The sequence below is a fragment of the Canis lupus genome, chromosome 28, assembly GCF_003254725.2.
Source record: "Canis lupus dingo isolate Sandy chromosome 28, ASM325472v2, whole genome shotgun sequence".
Taxonomy (NCBI): domain Eukaryota; kingdom Metazoa; phylum Chordata; class Mammalia; order Carnivora; family Canidae; genus Canis; species Canis lupus.
In genome coordinates, this window is record NC_064270.1 from 25,174,889 (window position 1) to 25,194,400 (window position 19,512).

General features: G+C 36.1%; 1 protein-coding gene across 4 annotated transcripts in view; it reads right to left on the reverse strand.

The window, feature by feature from the left end:
• The window catches only part of CCDC186 (coiled-coil domain containing 186), a 59,320-nt gene that overhangs the window by 24,022 nt on the left and 15,786 nt on the right, over window positions 1–19,512 (reverse strand). For 3 of the 4 annotated variants that reach the window (XR_007406717.1, XM_035708163.2, XM_049103102.1), the window contains exons 4-10: window positions 19,223–19,349; window positions 14,446–14,574; window positions 9,825–10,037; window positions 8,780–8,899; window positions 990–1,094; window positions 464–562; window positions 207–293 (exon numbers count right to left, since the gene is read on the reverse strand). Coding sequence is in view for 2 of the 4 variants with exons in the window: in XM_035708163.2 (XP_035564056.2) it covers window positions 207–293; window positions 464–562; window positions 990–1,094; window positions 8,780–8,899; window positions 9,825–10,037; window positions 14,446–14,574; window positions 19,223–19,349 (880 nt within the window). In the remaining 2 variants the exon portion in view is untranslated. The remainder of the gene's footprint in view (window positions 1–206; window positions 294–463; window positions 563–989; window positions 1,095–8,779; window positions 8,900–9,824; window positions 10,038–14,445; window positions 14,575–19,222; window positions 19,350–19,512) is intronic. The other variant, XR_004810349.2, reaches the window with a different exon arrangement.

Genomic DNA, 19,512 nt, shown 5'->3' on the forward strand with positions numbered 1-19,512 from the left:
CTTTTGGCAAATACTTCAAAGGGACCAAAGTGGAAGACATTTTCATTTCAATAAGAGTCCATTTTATTGCTAGAAAATCGATATTCTACTCCTCTGAGTTCTTTCATTTTGGAATGAAAGTGTTTCCCCAACACTTAAAAAAATCAGGAGTCTAAAATTGAAGCTATTTACCCTTCCTTTGAAATCCTGACTATAGATTTCCTCACCTTTGTTCTCAGTGTTCGAAGTTCATCCATGCCCTCCTTAAATGTCCTCTTCAGATCTTCTAGTTCTTTTATTTTGGCATGATGCATCTTTTAAAAAGTTTAAAAGAAACCACAAATCATTATGTACTAAAAAAAGACCTAAAGTTTATTGCCTGTTCCTTCAAAAGGGCCTTTAAAATGGGAGACAGTATTCATCCCTTCTCTCCTCCTCAATTTATTACCCAATCCAGGGTAATGAAAAGGCCAGAGCCACTCACCTCTAGCTGGTCAGACTTTTCTTGCATTTGTTTCTCCAGTTCTCCTTTTGTGACTCTAAGCTTGGCATCGAGCTCATTTGATTTAATTTCTTCTGACTCCTAATGTAAAGGAAATGAAAAAAGTATGACTGAATTTTTAAAGTTTTATACTTTGGAAAGCTTTTGCAGTTAACTTTACAGATTGTGAAATGCAAACCTTAGATATCTAAAAATGACTGCATTGAAAGATCTTAAATATGTCAATTCTGCATGAACAAGAATAGTACTTAAGATATGCAACATAACACAGAGTTCCTTGTACTCTTTATTCTTCTGACACTTTCTAGTGTTTTTATTTAGTTAATTTCTCTAAGGTCTTTAGTTAAGCTACATGTACTTTAACACAGAAAATAACCTGTAATTTATTTAACTGCCCTACCAAATCCATTCCATGCTTCTAATGTTACAGATACAAAATATTAATGAAGCAAGGGTACTGACATTTGGTGTAATTTTGCTACTAGTCTCTTTGAAAAGTTAAGCATACCTGATATGTTTTTATCATGTCCTGACAGTTTTTCCGTATCTGATCAGCTTCTTCTTTTGCTTGAGTTAGCTTTGTTGTTGTTTCTTTGAGTTTATCTTTGGTTTCCTGCATTGACAAAAAGATAGTGTGAGATAAAGAAAAATATATATTGGTTTCTGCCCCTGGTCCCGGACACAAAACTCCTAAAACTCTTGTAATTTTCTAAGTCACAAGAACACTAGGAGCATCTCTGGTTGCAATATCGATTTTGACCTCTGTTCCTGACACAGAGCTCTTGAAACTCTTGTATTTTCCCAAGTGACAGGAGTATGTTTTCTTCTAATGAGGCGACTCTGGGTGAACTCCTGGATGAGAGCTGGTCACCAGAAAAATCAAGTCATGATTAGCAGTCTTGAATTTTCAGCCCCCAAAGAAGGCCAGAAGATGGAGTTGATTGATCATGCCTTCATAACGAATCTTCCATAAAATCCCAAAGAATGGGGCTTAGAGAGCTTCCAGGCTGTCAAGTATAACCACACTGAGAGGATGATGCACCCCAACTCGATGGGGAGAGGCTCCTACACCTGGGACCCACCTAGACCTCGCCCTATATATCTCTTCATTTGGCTGTTTGTCTATATCCTTTATCATATCCTTTAATAACATGATAAACATTGTTTTCCTGAGTTCTTTAAGTAAATCCTTCAAACCCAAGGAGGGGATCCCTGGAACTTCTGATCTATAGCTGGCTGGTCACAAGCACACCTGGGCTTGTGGCTGGCATCTGTAATGTGTGTGTGTGGTGCAGAACAGGGGGCATTCTTATAGGACTGAGCCCTTAATCTGTGGGATTCAATACTATCTCCAGGTAGGTATGTCAGAGTCGAGTGAAACTGTAGGTGGTATTGCAGAGAATTACTTGTCGTGGGGGAAAACCTGCACACATCTGATGACCAGAAGTGTCAGAGGTGAAGTGTTCTGCATAAAAATAAACTAGACTTACAGGGATGAAACACAGTAAGGAGAACTGGGTTCTTTCCTACACTTGAGGAGGAGAACAGTTTTTCCTTCACAGACAGTGACATGACTGGTCTCAATAATGTGATAAATGGTAAGAACAATGACCAGAGTAACCTTGGTACTGCCACTGAGTGGTTGGATACTATTCTAGAAATAACACTTTATGCTCTGACAAAAAACTAAAGTAGCCTGTGCAGTTAATTTATAGCCATTAAATAAAGTTAAATTTGATAGTTTTCAGTAAATCACTACAAGTCATTAACCTGGTAAGACAAGAGGAAGAAAGTGTTAAACAGCTCTTTGTACACACATAAAAGAATTCTTTGTTTTATGGCCATGGTATCTATTCAAAACTGTCTTATAGATCCATGCTACAATTTGGTTTCTGTTCCTAACCACACTCCTAAAATAGCAATTCTAAAGGTTTGCAGTGACTATTCTCTCATCAAATCCAATGACTTTCTCTCATTTTCTATTCTTGACTTACTTGCTCCAGTTCTGACCACTCCGGACTCTCTGGATAGCCTTCCTCTGTTCCTATTACAAGACAACATAGTACTGTTTTTCCCCTTTCCACTGTTGTCTTCTCTGTCTCAATTGGCTTCCTCTTTCCTGTGGCAATTTTCCAGATAAAGCCCTGTTCTGTAGCTCTTTTTCCAAAGTTCTTCAGACCTATCCAGTCCCATGGCCTGGGCTATTATTTGGATTTGAAATGAGGGTTTAGGTATCTTCTCCTAGTAGCTGCCTTTCAGAAAAGGGCAGAAGCTACTATCTTGCTTTCCTATAGGCAGAGTCCAGGGCATTCCTAGATCATAACAACTGATACTTTGTAGCTTACGTGTTTCCTCCATTGAGAACATAGTTTCTGAACAATACTTAGCTTAGCACTTGCCATATGTTAATTATTCACATAATATTTGCTGAATCTATGAAGGAATCACTAATATAAACCTCCCCTCTAAGAAGGCTTGTTTTCCTAAATATGAAATACTCATCTCCTGTTTTTCCTTTTTTCTTGCTATTCCTCCACTCGAAATGTTTCTCTTCATCTTTTGAACCATCTAAATTGCATCTATCTTCACACACTACTTCTTTTACATAATTTTTGGATAACTCTATCATATAATTAAGTACTTAGCTATATATATCTAGCTGCTGGTTTTTAAATAAGAACTTGATTTGTTTTTTGTTTAAAGATTTTGTTCAGGGACGCCTGGGTGGCTCAGTTGGTTGAGCATCTGCCTCCGGCTCAGGGTGTGATCCCAGAGTCCCGGGATCGAGTTCCATATCAGGCTCCTTGCAGGAAGCCTGCTTCTCTCCCTCTGCCTGTGTCTCTGCCACTCTGTGTATCTCTCATGAATAAATAAATAAAATCTTAAAAAAAAAAAAAAAGATTTTATTTATTTGGGACGCCTGGGTGGCTCAGTGTTTGAGCATCTGCCTTTGGCTGAGAGGGTGATCCTGGGGTCCAGGGATAGAGTCCTGCATCAGGCTCCCTGTGAAGAGCCTGCTTTACCCTCTGCCTACATCTCTGCCTCTCTTTCTGTGTCTCTCATTAACAAAAAATAAATAAAATCTTAAATAAAAAAAAAAGAAAACTTTATTTGAGAGAGAGAGTGCACACAAGCAGGGGGAGGGGCAATGGGAAAGGGAGAAGCAGACTCCCTGATGAGCAGGGATGCCAATACTTGATCTAGGACTTTGAGACCATGACCTGAGCTGAAGACACTTAACTGACTGAACCACATAGGTGCCCCAAATCTTTTAGGGTCCCCTACTTCTATACCATCAATAACTGAAACAGCTTGGTACACAGTAAGTATTCACTGTATTCATTAAAAAAATAGCAACTGAGAGATTCCCATAATGCTAAATATATATTAAATAACCAAATAAAAGAAAAGTTTTGGTTAAGGGACTATGTTTCATTTATTCCCTGAGCACCTGCCACGTCAGGCACTGTTCAAAGCTTTGAAGAAATATTACTGTAAGAAGACAGATAACATCTCTACTCTCGGGATGCCTGGGTGGCTCAGTGGCTGAGTGTCTGTCTGCCTTTGGCTCAGGGCATGATCCCAGAGTCCTGGGATCGAGTTCCACATCTGGTTCCCCACAGGGAGCCTGCTTCTCCCTCTATGTCTCTGTCCCTCTTTCTGTGTCTCTTGTGAATAAATAAAATCTTAAAAAAATGTATCTCTACTCTTAAAGCTGATATTCTAGTGATGATCACAGATAATACATAAAATATCTAAGTAAAAATATGTTATATTAGATAATGACAAATGTTAAGGAGTCAAAATAAAGTTAGGACACAAGGGGGTTTGAGGGGAGGTATGCAAATTTAGAGAGCCAGGGAAAGTATCACTGAGAGGTGACAGATGGTAAAGACCTGAAAGAAGTGAGCAAGAAGATTTGCTAAGGGACTGGATATGGTGACTGAGAACCATAGGTTTAACAAGGATAAACCTAAGATTTCTGGCCAGGGCAACTAAAAGGATGAATTGCGATTTCTTGAGATGGAAGAGTAATGGAGGGCCAGCACATTTTCTATTCTGTTTTAGATATGCTCAGTTGAAGATGCCTGTAAGTCATCCAAGATGTCAGATGTCAAATAGCCAAGTGAATATATGAATCTGGAATTCTGTGTATAAGTTATATATCTAGGTATCCCTAGCATAATTTTTTATGCTATATTTTCATGTTTTTAAAGTTTCATGTTTTTCAAGTTCACTAATCTTGTCTTCTAGAACATCTAACCTTCTGTTAATTCTATCCAATGTATTTTTCATTTCAAACATTATATCAATTTGGCCTTTTAAAAATCTTTTATGTTTCTCCTTAACATATTCCCACTTTCACTCATCTTCTTGAACATATGGAGTATATTTTTATAATAGCTGTTTTAACATCTTTACCTACTTCTTTCATCTGTGTTATTTCTGGCTTTGTTTTTATCAACTGATTTTTCTTTTCATCTCATTATAGGCTACATTTTCCTCCTTCTCTGCCTGTCTCTTAATTTTTTATTAGATACTAAACATTGTGAATTTTATGTTCTTAGATCCTGGAGATTCTTTAACTAACTTGAATATTTTGGCTTTCTTCTGGGACATGGTTATTGAAACAATTTGATTGGAGGCTTTCTTTCAAAGCTTTGTAAATGGGTCCATAACAGCCTGGAGTCTCGCTGAAGTAACACCCTTCTGAGGACCACTGGATGCCCTGTATGTTAAGATGGCTTCTCTTGGCTGGGGGGAACATGAACGATTTCCATTAGCCCTCTGGGAGCCCCAGGAACTGTTGCGCCTACTCCTTTCTGACAGTCCTTTCTCCACCTCTAACTTTCTCACACACATACACTCATCAGTGAGTAGTGAGCTGAATGAAGAGCTGAGAGGAACACACTGCAATCTCCAAACCTTTCTCTTCTCTGGTACTCTGCCATATTTTCTATACTTCAGTTTGTCTCCTCAATTCCTGGAGACTGCTGGGATCTGACTGGGGTCCTCTTCTTTTGCTGCAATCTGGAAACTGCAGGCATTACATCTTGCTTATTTTCCCATTCTCAGAGATCACTGTCCTGTCCTGCCTTTGTTGCCCAAGCCTAAAAACCTTCATTTCATACATTTTGTCTGTTTTTTTTTTTTTTAAGTTTTTAAGATGGGAGGGTAAACCTGGACCTTGTTACTCCATAATGCAATAGACTATAGTTATGGAAGAGTTATAGAACTGAACATATAGTTTTACTAAGTGAGATAACAGCAAAGCTAATTAAAAGTGAGCTCTAGCTTCTAATCAGTGGGCTTTATGAGTAAACCATTTAAGAATGAGGTTATTGTTGACAATGTGATAACTTTTGAAGAAAAGCATAGATAGTAAGTAGCAGAGTCTTGTTGAAGGAATACATCATAAAATATACCAACCCCTAGTTGCACATTAGGTCTGCAGTGTATTATAGTCTCTTACTTCCTACTGGTCTAGATGCTGCCTTGATACCCAAGACCCTATTTCTCAAGCTTTCTCTGAAGCAAAAATGACTGGCAAGCACCCAGCAGAGTCAAACCACAGTCTACTGCCACATCCGTTACTGGCCACATCTATGCTCCCAATGAGATTATTTTATCCTGGGACCCAAAGGTAGCAACCAGATAGGTCAACAAGTATATAAGGTTTACACTGTGGGGGAAGTCCTTTACTACACTCAATAGTCTTGTTTTTAGAAGCTATGTGTTAAAAACACATTTTAGTTTAACTACTGAGGGAGTTTAGGAAAGGGAATAAATGAAATTGTTCCTATTGTTTGGTCCAATTGATAATTCTACTGATGATGGAGCAATCCAATCTACTTAGTCTGAGACTTAAATTCTGGAAATCAGGCCTGGAGTCCTGATCAGAAGCTAATGTTCACAATGAATCCACTACCTTCCAGAACTTTAGTATTAATGCCTAGGACTAGGTGCGCAGGGACTAGAAGTTGGAAAGGGTACCTGGAGAAAAACTTACAAGAGTCCTAGCTCTTGTCCACATTTTAGCAGGTGGCCAACATTGTGTGGATAGTCACTAAATCTTGTACCCTTTGATCCAGATACTCTTCCTCACATCAACTAGGTAAATACATATAACTGGTCACCAGGATCTCATCCCAGATACTCTCTGAGAGCAATCAAGACCCCTACCATTCACTATATATGAACTATTTAATACAATGCTGTGCACAGAGGAAAGCCCAATGAAACGCTTGCTGGTTAAAAAATGTCTTTAAAAAGAACTGGTAAAGGGGTGCTTGAGTGGTTCAGTTGATTAAACAGCCAACTCTTGATTTCAGCTCAGATCATGATCTCAAGTTTCCTGGAATCAAGGCCCATGTTGGGCTCCACACTTGGTGCGGAGTTGGCTTGAGGAGTACAGTTGTCCTTCCCAACTCCCTCTCCCCCTCTGCCCTTCCCTGCCACAAGTGTGCACACACTTTCTCTCTCAAATAAATAAATAAATCTTTTTAAAAATGTAAAGAAAAGAGACGCCTCGGTGGCTCAGTGGTTGAGCATCTGCCTTTGGCTCAGGTCGTGATCCCAGAGTCCTGGGATTGAGTCCTGCATCAGGCTCCCCACGGGGAGTCTGCTTCTCCCTCTACCTGTATCTCTGCTTCTGTTTGTCTGTCATGAATGAACAAATAAACCTTTACAAAAATAAATGTAAAGAAAAAAAAAGAACTGGTAAGTTTCTAATTTTCACATACTAGGACAAAATACTTGTTATTTTCATTTTCTAGCAATCCAAACCATGTAACTTTAGTATTTCAGCCTTAAACCATTTCTCTAACCTAGAGTATCCAGTTTCATCTGACCTCAAAACTGCCATTAAATATCTATTATCACCCATATTTTTTAACACGTGTGGTCACAGAAGACCAAGTATTAGTCTTTCACTCTCCAGTGCTAGCAAATAGGTTTCAGGCTCCTGTGTCTTAGGGCTATAGATGATGAGCAGAAAAGTACCACAGACATTAGTTATGACCCAGTATTATGGTCAGATCCTGAAGCAACTCAGGCAGTTTAGAAATCATTACCATGATCTAGGATTTGGAATTTTAAACGATTTATAGCCCTATGTGAACTGCAAAGATTTTTGCTCGTATTCCCTTCTGGCAATTCCTTCTCTACATGTCTGGCTCCCTAACACTTGGGTGCAGATCAACAGTTAGCTCAGAACTTGAGGAGAGCTGCTAGTCTCTATTCTTTGACCACTGTCAACACAGACACCTCTCCCTACAGTTTTCTCTGATAATATATGTAAATATCCAAAGGTTATTCTACTTAGAATTATTTAATGAGATAACTTATGATTATGGTTTTAAACACTAACATTAAGTCTATTTTTGAAAACCTGGAATCTGTTATAAATAACATTGCTTTTCTATTTAAGTATTTCAGAGTTGTTATTTTACTTCACATTCTATCATATTCAGATTTTTATAACTCTTATACCAGTACAGTTAGTGCTTAAAATTATGGCATCAGGTACCAGCCTTTATGATCACTTTTCATTAATTTTTTTTTAAAAAAAGATATTCATTAGGTATAATATCAATGGAATTATATCGTAACAAATAGATATGGAAACTCTTAAGATCTTTATTACACTCTTATTTAAATAAGAATTTATATTTCTTGATTATAAGAATCTTAGTATCACTGGGTTTTTTTTTTTAATTTCCAGAGTTTACTTTCAATTTTGATAACATACAGACTATGCTTCTCCCCCTAAATTTCTGACAATGTATAATATTAAATATAGCTACCAAAAATATCCTTGAACAACAAAATCAATTTTGGAGTTGTTAGCAATGAATGATAAGATTCAATATTTTTTAAAATTCATGATAAAATTTAGCATTCTAATTTAATATGTAAATCACACAAGGAAATATCTTCTCACATTCATCAAATATTCAGGCCCAACCTATCCCACAGAAGTCACAAAATTAAGCTTTATGTCTCATTAACTATTACTTCATTTGTTCTCTTTTTTTGGAGATTTATTTTTTATTTATTTTAGAAAGAGAGCAAGAGCACGCATGCACGTGCAGTGGGGAGGGGCAGAGAGAGAGAGGGAGAGAGCCCTAAGCAGACCTTGCATTAAGTGCAGAGCCCAATGGAGGATTCAATCACATGACCCTGATATTATGGCCTGAGCTAAAGCCAAGAGTCACTCATGCAAGTGACCTACCCAGGTGCCCCTGTATTTGCTTTTAAAACTGAATCTAATATTCCACTGCAGTATATAGTACTTACCTTGTGTGAATCCATTTCTGCTTTTAATTTGTTTTGTGCCCATTTTACTTTAATGACATGAGAATTAATATCTTCCTTTAGTTTGTCAATTTCTCTGGTGAGTCTAGTAGTTTCACTTTCCTAAAACAGTAATACTAGGTCATATTTTTTCATCTGAACAATCAACTAGTTATTTATGTATCTTTTATACCTCCTCAAAACAATCAATTCAATAACACAATATTTCAGGGTTTAGTATATTATAACGTACATAAACCTAATTCAAAGTTCAAATGAAAGAGAGGACCAAAATCCTAAATCAAATTAACAGACATAAGATGATTAACATTTATATTTCAGCCAACTAGATATTTGCAAGCAAGCATTAAGTATGATTCTTCTCAACTGGCTGGCATTAAGACGAAATACAAATTAAAATCTTCCAGAATTTCTGAGAACAATGAAAACATTCCTGAACTAAAAGTTAATGAAAAAATAACATTCATTACCAAGAAATGATAATGGACTAGAAATAAGACCATGCTATGAGGCTGCTAGTTAACACCAAGGACTCTGAATAGCTCAGTAATTAAATTTCTTTGGGCAGCATCTAAAAAGAACGTTTTTCTACAAGAAAAATGTAAGTTCTATCCTATAACAAATAAGTATTACATTAAGATTCTAGTCAAATTACATAGTTCTGGCTGAGAAACTATTCACATCTTGATCCCACTATGCATGTATTTTACCAAAATAAAATGTTCTTTTGAAGCAGAAACTCATTTCTTCAAAGTACAGATATTAAAAGGTTTAAAAAATATCAGGAAAAAGTTATTTAATAAACAACATGTATCAATATCTTGTTTTTTTCCTAGCAAAGACTTTTTTTGCAGACAGGTAATGAGATACTAAGACTTTTAAAGCATTCATGTTCTTAGAAGGTAAACTAACAAAAACAACTTTATGCTTAATAGTGACTTTAACCACATTAATTATGATTGTTTGATACGGTAAGGAAAAGAAAAAGGAATGAATTTCAACTATAGTACAATAGCACAAATTATACCTTGGTCTCATATAGCTGGTGCAACCGTCCTTTCTCCTGAGAAAGCTGCTTAATTTTGTTAGTATTTTTCTCAGACTCTTTATTCGCATCTCTGAGTTTCCTTTCAAGTATCTCTTTTTCCTTTCGAAGGTCTAAAGATTCCTTCTCACCTCTTACATACTTCATTACCATTGCTTCTTTTTCCTGGCGTGCCTCTTCACATTTTTTGTTGGCCTTTGAAAAAATATCCAGCATTAATAAAATTTTTTTTAAATCAAAATCAAAATAAATATTTTTCTATAATGTTACCAATGTATTTTCTGGGTTTTTTTTTTTTTTTTTTTTTTTTTTTTTGCATAATGTCCCCAGGGCCTGTGTCAGGAAATTTTTAAATGAAAGGAAATATTCAAAATTAGAGAAAAATGATACAGTAAACAAATTAGTATCACTAGTATTTGCTTTTATGCTTTCCTATTTCTTCTACTTTGGCTGACATAATTGCCACTTTGTTTACTCCTCCAGATCTACTTTTCCACTCTATCCTATCCCACCCTGTGCTTTGGGGAAATGACTATCATGGACTATATCAAGTTTCCTTGCCCAGAACTTCCAGTTAGATTCGGCCACCAACAGGAGGCACTTGGCAGACCACAAGTACAGGCAGAGTGACATCTGGCTTCTCCAATCACCACATGTTGGCTGAAGGCCACTGCTCACATCAGGTGCCCTCATTATATAATTAGCCCCTCTGAACCGCACTACTGGTTCCCTCTTCTCATTCCTTTAGCTTGAAGAGTTTTAATGGTTTCTCAAGGGGCACTTGGGTGGCTCAGGTTGTGATCCCAGAGTCCTGGGATCAAGTTCAGGATCAAGTTCAGGATCAAGTTCTTGCAAAAAGTAATCATATGAAAGCTAATTATTCATTTGATTTTCTGTATATGAAAAGGTTTCTAAAGTATTTCACTTCATTGGGTGCTTGGGTGGCCCAGTCAGTTAAGCAGCTGTGTTTGGCTCAGATCATAATCTCAGGGTCCTAAGATCAAGCCTGCATTGGGCTCCCTGCTCAGTAGGGGAGTCTGCTTCTCCCTCTCCCTCTGCCTCTCCCCACACGCTCACCCTCTCTCTCAAATAAATAAGTAAAATCCTTAAAAAAGAAAAAATATTTTACTTAAAAAATACCTAACTGGACTAAGTGTGACAATCTATATGGCCTCAAAATTCTCTATTAATATAAGCTGGTACTCCATATTCTGAAGTTTCATGCAATGAAAACTTTTACAGAAAGCCTTTCATTTAAGTAAATTTAAATTCACAATTTGCAAATATGATGCAGCACATATTCATGTTATAAAAGATGGAACCTTAAATTTTAGGGATTTTCAGTGGTATCTAGTGTAAATGCCAACTGATACTATAACTGAATTGAAGATGTATAATGTTAAGAGAATGTAGGAAAAGCTCTCATGCTCTGATGAAAATTAACTGACTAAGAATGTTTCATGAAGTTCTGGTACAGCTGATAAATACATCTAATAGATACACAGAATACTATACAAACACTTTTTAAAATTGCTCAATTGGGATTTTTTCCCCCTACTGAAACAGTCTGCTAATTTTCAAGAGAAATTAAGGGAATCACTAGAATAGGAATATCAGAGATCCCTGAGGATTTCACAATGTAATTGTGGACAAGGACTGAGAAAATTGTACTGGAATTGGTTAACTGAATTAGCTATACTTTTAGATAACTGAATAACTGTTCTTAGAAAAGGCAATTAATGGTAACGTTCACTTCAAAAGAAGTCTGGTTTCATAAGTTAGTCCTCAGACAACATATTGGCTTTTAGAAATACAAAAAGTTGTGGCTTCTGTTCCAGAAGAGCTCACTACCTAGTATGAACAACATATAAACAAAACATTTATACATTATCTTAACATATATACATACAATATATAAAGAAATGTGCAAATGCCTAAGGGTATAAAATAGCATGATTTTTTGGAGGCTATCAAGACATTTTATAGGATTTAAATTTGGCATGCTGGTTGGACTGGGGAGGAAGTAGTTATGAAATAGACTGGTAGAGATTAAATCTTCAAAGGAAGAAGGGTTTCTCTTATCACGCTTATGAGGTGAGATTTTATCCTACAGGCAATGGGAAGCCAAAAGATTTATACATCGGAACCTTTTATTAAACGCATGTTTAAGTAAGATAACTAACTGATGGCAGGATGGAAGCTTCACTGAAATTGAGAGATGAGAAGTGGAAAAACCAGAAAAGAGACAAAGTAGATAAAGTTAAACACTGTAAGGTTCTTTTTCTTTCTTTCTTTTTTTTTTTTTTAAGATTTTATTCATTCATGAGAGACACACAGAGAGAGAGAGAGAAAGGCAGAGACACAGGCAGAGGGAGAAGCAGGCTCCATACAGGGAGCCTGATGTGGGACTCAATCTGGGGTCTCCAAGGATCACACCCTGGGCTGAAGGCAGCGCTAAACTGCTAAGCCACTGGCGCTGCCCAAAACTGTAAGGTTCTTGACTATAGCAGGGATGTCCTGTTACTCAGTCATCCGTGGATCAGCTGCAAAGGAATAACCTGGGGTGCTTAAAGTTCATGTTTCTAGGTCTCAACCCAGACCATGGCAGCACTTGCTTCCCAGAACTGCTGGGAGTATTAAACAAGATAATATAGTATAGTATTACTATATAGTAATATAGTAATTACTACTTAAGCTTCCCTAGAAAGTCCATTTATGGCATAGATAAAGGAAGAAAAGCCAGTAAGTCTTTGCATTTGACCAGTTTAAGATGTTTATCATTGACTTGGATGAACATAAAGAAAAAGCAGGAATAAGATAATCAAGATACAACAGTCTGGGACACCTGGGTGTTCAGCGACAGAGCGTCTGGCTTCAACACAGGGCGTGATCCCAGGGTGCAGGATCAAGTCCCACATCAGGCTACCTGTGAGGAGCCTGCCTCTAACCTCTGCCTAGGTTTCTGCCTCTCTCTCTCTCTCTCTCTCTCTGGTGTCTTTCATGAATAAATAAAAAATCTTAAAAAAAAAAAAATACAACAGCCTGCTAAAATTAAAACATAAGAAGTACTGCTTTTTGAAACATGGCAGATAAATTATCCCCATCCAAAATCCAAAATATTTAGATGAAATCCAACAGATATCCTTTTATTTTTTAAATGTTTCTTTACTTGGGAGAGCAAGCAAGCATACAGAGAGGGGAGGGGCAGATGGAGAGGGAGAGTAGACTCCCCACTGAGCCTGGAGCCCCCTTGGGGCTTCATCCCACAATCTCATATCCCTGAGACCACAACCTGAGCTGAAACCAAGAGTTGGATGCTCAACAGACTGAGCCATCCAGGTGCCCCACAAACATCCTTTTAATAAACAGGTAAGTTCTCAAGAAAGTATGAGAAACTCCCCAGGGCCAAAGAAGCTAAGGGGAAGCAGGAATCCAGAGCGGTATGTTAAGCTTGAACTGCCCTGTAGACATTTCCCAATACCAGGCCATGAGGATATGGCGGGAGGAAACATGCTGTAAATTACCTGAGAATTTGTAAATCTACCCTCTTACAAGTATAAGGTTCAAATTCATTCTACCTATATAGTCAGTTAATACTTCCCGATTCAATTCATCATAACAACCAACAGTCAGGCACTATGCTAGGAAGTGAAGTTGATTATAAGTAAGATTCCATACTTGAGAAGGAGTTCAGGGCCACCCAGTGGCTCAGTAGGTTGAGCATCTGCCTTAATCTCAGGTCATGATCTCAGGGTCCTGGGATCAAGCCCTGCTGCCTCTGGCTCTCTGCTTAGCTGGGAGTCCACTTCTCCCTCTGCACTCCCCTCTGCCCAGCCCCATACTCATGTCCTCACATATGCTCTCTTAAATAAATAAATAAATCTTAAAAAAAAAAAACAAAAAAGAGCTCAGGTAGTAATACAAAAACAATACTTAAACGCTCTCTTCTGAAATCTATATATACCACTCAAGGAGATGATCAAGGTATACCAAGTAGGAAAAAAAATCCAACAAGATGCACAGTAAAATTCTAATTAAGTAGGAAGAATATGTTTATGAATACATACACATAAGCTTCTGTGCCTTATACATGTATACATGATAAGATACATAACCAAAATATCAACAGTTAACCTTGGAACAAGGAATGGGATACCAAGGATTTGGGCACAGGAAGAGAGAAGTACAAATGAAGGAGGATTTTCACTTTTTGTTCTATATACTTCCTCAATTTATTAAAAAAATATTTTTGTAGTTAGCATGTATTTATGTGTTGCTTTAGCATTTTTTTTTAAAGATTTTATTTATTTATTCATGATAGTCACACAGAGAGAGACAGAGAGGCAGAAGGAGAAGCAGGCTCCATGCACCGGGAGCCCGACGTGGGATTCGATCCCGGGTCTCCAGGATCGCGCCCTGGGCCAAAGGCAGGCACCAAACCGCTGCACCACCCAGGGATCCCTGCTTTAGCATTTTTTTAAAAATTAATTACCCATTCTTAAGATACTACTGATACCCGAAATAGTCTAACAGATTAGTTTATAATAAACAAGAAAAAGTCACCAGAATATAAAGCTGATAATGATAATGATTTGAAAAATACCTGTTCCATTCGATGGGCCATCTCTTTATGCAACTGCTGAACTGCATTTTTAGCTGCAATGTCTTGAGCTACTAGTTTTTCTTTGGAAGTTTTAACTTCTTTACTAAGTTCCTCTATTCTTGATTCTAACTGTAAAGAAAATTATTTCCAGATTATTTTTATAGCTATACCAAAGAGACTACCAACACTTTAATATAAACAATGAAAGGGAACATAAAGAATGTAATGAATATACTTCAAACAGAAATCAAAAGTAAATGTTAGCAATGTTTCTAAATCTTTTTTTTTTAAGATTTTATTTATTTATTCATGAGAGACACAGAGGCAGAGACATAGAAAGAGGGAGAAGCAGGCTCCTCACAGGGAGCCTGATGTGGAATTCGATCTCTGGACCCAGGATCATGCCCTAGGCTAAAAGCAGACGCTCAACCGCTGAGCCACCACTTCTAAATCTTATTAGAATTAAGGTATAAAGCTGATGCAGTTTCTGGTAAGATGTATGTGGCAAGCTCTAGAACAATCACCAGGTAAATAACTCAAAAATATACTGAAAATATGAAAGAAATTTATTTATTTTTTTAATGAAAGAAATTTAAATGTTAGATATTCACTTAATGCAAAAGAAAGCAGTAAGAGAAGAATAGGGGAACAAAAAGACATCAGACATATGGAAAAAAAATGGCAGACATATGGGATGCCTGGATGGCTCAGCGGTTCAGGGTCTGCCTTCAGCTCAGGTCGTGATCCTGGAGTCCCAGGATCAAGTCCCACATTGGGCTCCCTGTGAGGAGCCTGCTTCTCCCTCTGCCTATGTCTCTGCCTCTCTCTCTCTCTCTCTCTCTCTCTCTCTGTCTCTCATGAATAAATAAAATCTTAAAAAAAAATGGCAGACATAAATCTACTGTCAATAACAGCATTAAATGAGATTATATTAACTATTTATATCAAAACCCAGAGATTATCAGATATAATTAAAAACACAATCCAACAAGACACGATCTGTAAGACATGCTTTAGATTCAAAGATATAGACTGAAAGAAAAAGAATGGAAAAAGATCCAGCAAGCAAATAACCATAAAAAAATAGGAGTGGCTATACTAATATACAAAATAAACTACAAAAAAAAAATGTTACCAGAGAGAAAGAGAGAGAGATTTTATAATGATTAAATGGTCAATCAATAATAATTCTAAGTATATATGTACCTAAGTAACATAGCACGAAAATACATGAACCAAAAGCTGACAGAAATGAAGGAGGCAATTGATAGTCGGGAGACTTCAATACCTCACTTTTAATAACGGACAGAACCAAACAGAAGATTAACAAGGAAACAGGTAACTTGAGCAGAACTATAAAACAACTGGATCTAACACATCTATACATTCCATCCAACAACAGAATATACATGCTCATCAAGTGGACATGGAATATTCTCTAGGACTGAACATATGCCAGGTCATAAAATAAACCTCAATAAACTTAAAAGATTGAAATCTTATAAAATATGTTCTTAAACTATAATGAAATGAAACTAGAATTGGTAACAGCAAGAAATCTCAGATTTTCACAAATACGTTAAAATTAACACTTCAATAAACAATGGGGAAAATCACAAGGAGAATTAGAAAATATGAGGAAATTAGGAATACAAAGACACAACATACACAACTTAGGGGATATACCGAAAGCAATGCTTAGAGGGAAATTTACAGCTATAACTATATTAAAAAAAAAAGAAATCTCTCAAGTCAACAACCAAACTTTCATCTTAAGGCACTGGAATAAGAGAAGCAAACTAAACCTAAAGCCAGCAAGAGGAAGAAAATAATAAATATTAGAATGAAAATTAAATAGAAAATAAACAGAAAATTCAACAAAACAGTTCTTTGAAAAGATTGACAAAATTGACAAACCTTTAGGCAAAAAAGGGGGTGTGGGAGAAAGACTCAAATTACTAGAATGGAAATAAAAAAGAGACACACTAACCTTATAGAAATAAAAACAGTATAAATGAATACTATGACCAATTTAACTTGGATGAAATAAAAGGACAATTCCTAGAAAGGCACAAACTACCAAAACTGGCTCAAGAAGAGAGAATCTGAGCAGACCTATAAATAGATTTAATTAGTAAAAAAAAAAATAATAAACAACAAAACCTACCAAGAAATATTTAAGCCCAGGAGACTGCACAGATAAATTCTACCATGCATTTAAAAAATACCTATTCTTTTTTTTAAGATTTTATTTTTAAGTAATCTCTATTCCCAACATGGGGCTCAATCAAACTCATGACCCTAAGATCAAGAGTCACACACTCCCCTCAGACTGAGCCAGCCAGATGCCCTGAATTAATACCATATCAATTCTTCACAAACTTCTCCCCAAAAGAAACACTTCCCAACTCATTTTATGACTTCAGTATTACCCTGACACTAAGACCAAGAAAATCACAAGAAAAAGAACTATAAGACCAGTATCTCTTCTGAATATAGACAAATTCTCAATCAATGGAAATTACAGCACTAGCAAACCAATCCTGAAATATATAAAAAGAATCATATACCATGACCCAAAGCTATTTATTCTAGCAATGCAAGGCTGGCTTAACATCCAGAAACCAATTAATGTAATGTATATCAACAGAACAAAAACATATGATCACCTCGATAAATGCAGAAAAAGCATTTGATAAAATTCAGCACTCTTTCATAATAAAAACACTAAGCAAAGTAGGAATAAAAATGTACTTCTTCAACCTGATAAAGAGCATCTGTGAATGCTAGCACAGCTAGTATAGTACTTAATGGTGACAAGCTAAATGCTTTCTCCCTAAGATCAAGAACAAGAACAAGATATCCATTCTTGCCACTTTTATTCAACCCCATATTGGAGGGTCCAGGCCAGACAATTAGGTAAGAAATGAAATAAAAGGCACTTGGAAAGGATAAGTAAAACTCTCTATTTGCAGATGACATGATCTTATATACAGAAAATCCTAAGGACTACCAATGGATATGGGGTTTCTTTGGGGGTAGTTGATAAATATTCTAAAATTGTGGTGAAGGTTGTACTACTAAAAACCATTAAGCTGTATAACTGAAATGGGTGAACTGCATGGTATGTAAATTATATCTCAATAAAGCTGCTGAAAAAACTCTAAGTGTTAGCTTATATTGGGATCCCTGGGTGGCTCAGCAGTTTAGTGTCTGCCTTCGGCCCAGGGCATGATCCTGGAGTACTGGGATCGAGTCCCACATCGGGCTCCCGGCATGGAGCCTGTTTCTCCCTCTGCCTGTGTCTCTGCCTCTCTTTCTCTCTGTGTCTCTCATGAATAAGTAAATAAAATCTCTTAAAAAAATAAATAAAATGTTAGCTCATAGAACATGTGTATAATTTCCCTTATGACAAAATTACCTAGAGTGACAGTGTCCAATTCAAGCCACATGTGTAATTTATATTTTCTAGTAGACACATTTTAAGAAGCAAAACGTGAAATATTAAACTTAATATATCCAAAATATTAACACTTTGACACATAATCAATTTACTTTAGAAATTGAGATATTTTACTTTTTTTATACTAAGTCCACAAAATTGTGTATTTCATACTTAAAGTATTTAATTTGGACTAGCCACCTTTCAAGTACTCAATAGCTATATGTGGCTAGTGGCTGCCATATTGAAAGGTGAAGATCTAGAGATTAATCTAAGAAAAAAGAATCCTGCTATATTGGCTAGCAAAAGAAACTAGAATCCAATTTTCTCCTTTAAAAAGGCACAACCACTAACAAGCTCATGAAAAGAACAGCTTGGGTTCTCTCCCCTATTTTTGGTCTTTAGTTTCTGATCATCAGCAGTGACCTGCCTACTAAAAGCTGGCTTCTGTCCATTTGTAAGCCTCCCTTACGCTTTAAAGTTTTAAGTTTGTTTTTACTATGGTATAGCTCTAAAGTACATAAAAGTCAGGATTAAGCAAGTAAAATTTATAAATACTATCACCTTCCAACTATGTAATGGTACATTAAATATACCAAGACATAAGCAAGTAAAACTTGGCTTAATTTTTTTATTATCAATTGTTTATTGTTTTTTTTTTCATTATATAGTTTTTGGTGATGGATGAAACAAAAGGAAAGACTTTTAAGGTTAAAATGCTTCTAATCCTGTCTACAGAAGAAAAAAAGCAGCTCAGTAAGATAAGAGCAGCTCAGCTTTGCCACAAGTCTGAATATTCACTTTGTTGATCCATACATCAGAATTCATTTTTTAAAAATTTAAAAAGGAAAGAAAAAGAGGAAAGACAAACTGGAGAAGCTAGCTAGCCAGATAAAATTCTGAAAGAGAGCCAGTTTTCCAGTATAGTACACAGTAACACTGAGAATGGAATCATCTTAAACTATAAGCTTAAAAATATTCTAATGCTGGATATATATATATATATAATATATATATATTATATATATAATATATAAGGTATATATTGCTTCTTCTTTAAGTAGTGGAAAGTCTATTTGCCAAATCAAATCTTTTCTTCCTCAGATTTCTATTACATATAGAATACACTCACACATATCCTATAAAAATATAAATTTTTACACGAGAAAAAAAATCAGATGATTCCCATTTCAAAAAAAAGAATGCTTTATATACCAAGCAATCCTCTGAATTTAAAATACAATTTAGCTTACAGAATTTCAATTTATACATAGATTTTTCAGGAAGGTATTTACAAATTGAAGTATAGTGTTTAAAGATTTTTTGCCTTTTTACCTGTTTAATTGTGCTCATATGCTGCTTCTCTGTTTCTGTTCTTTTTTTTAGTTCTTCTCTTAAATTGTCTTTTTCTGAACAAATGTCTAAGATGAGCTCCTGATGCTTCTTATTTTCTTTAATTAATCTAAATACAAAAACAGCAGTATAAGTAAAACACAATTAAAAATGGAGATGTGAAATACAGTGTTTGCAGATTAGATATACTTATGATTAATATATCAACATTCCTAAGTAATACTTTTGTAATGAGACATTGTATTTTATAGAACATTCTCTGGTGGTCAGGC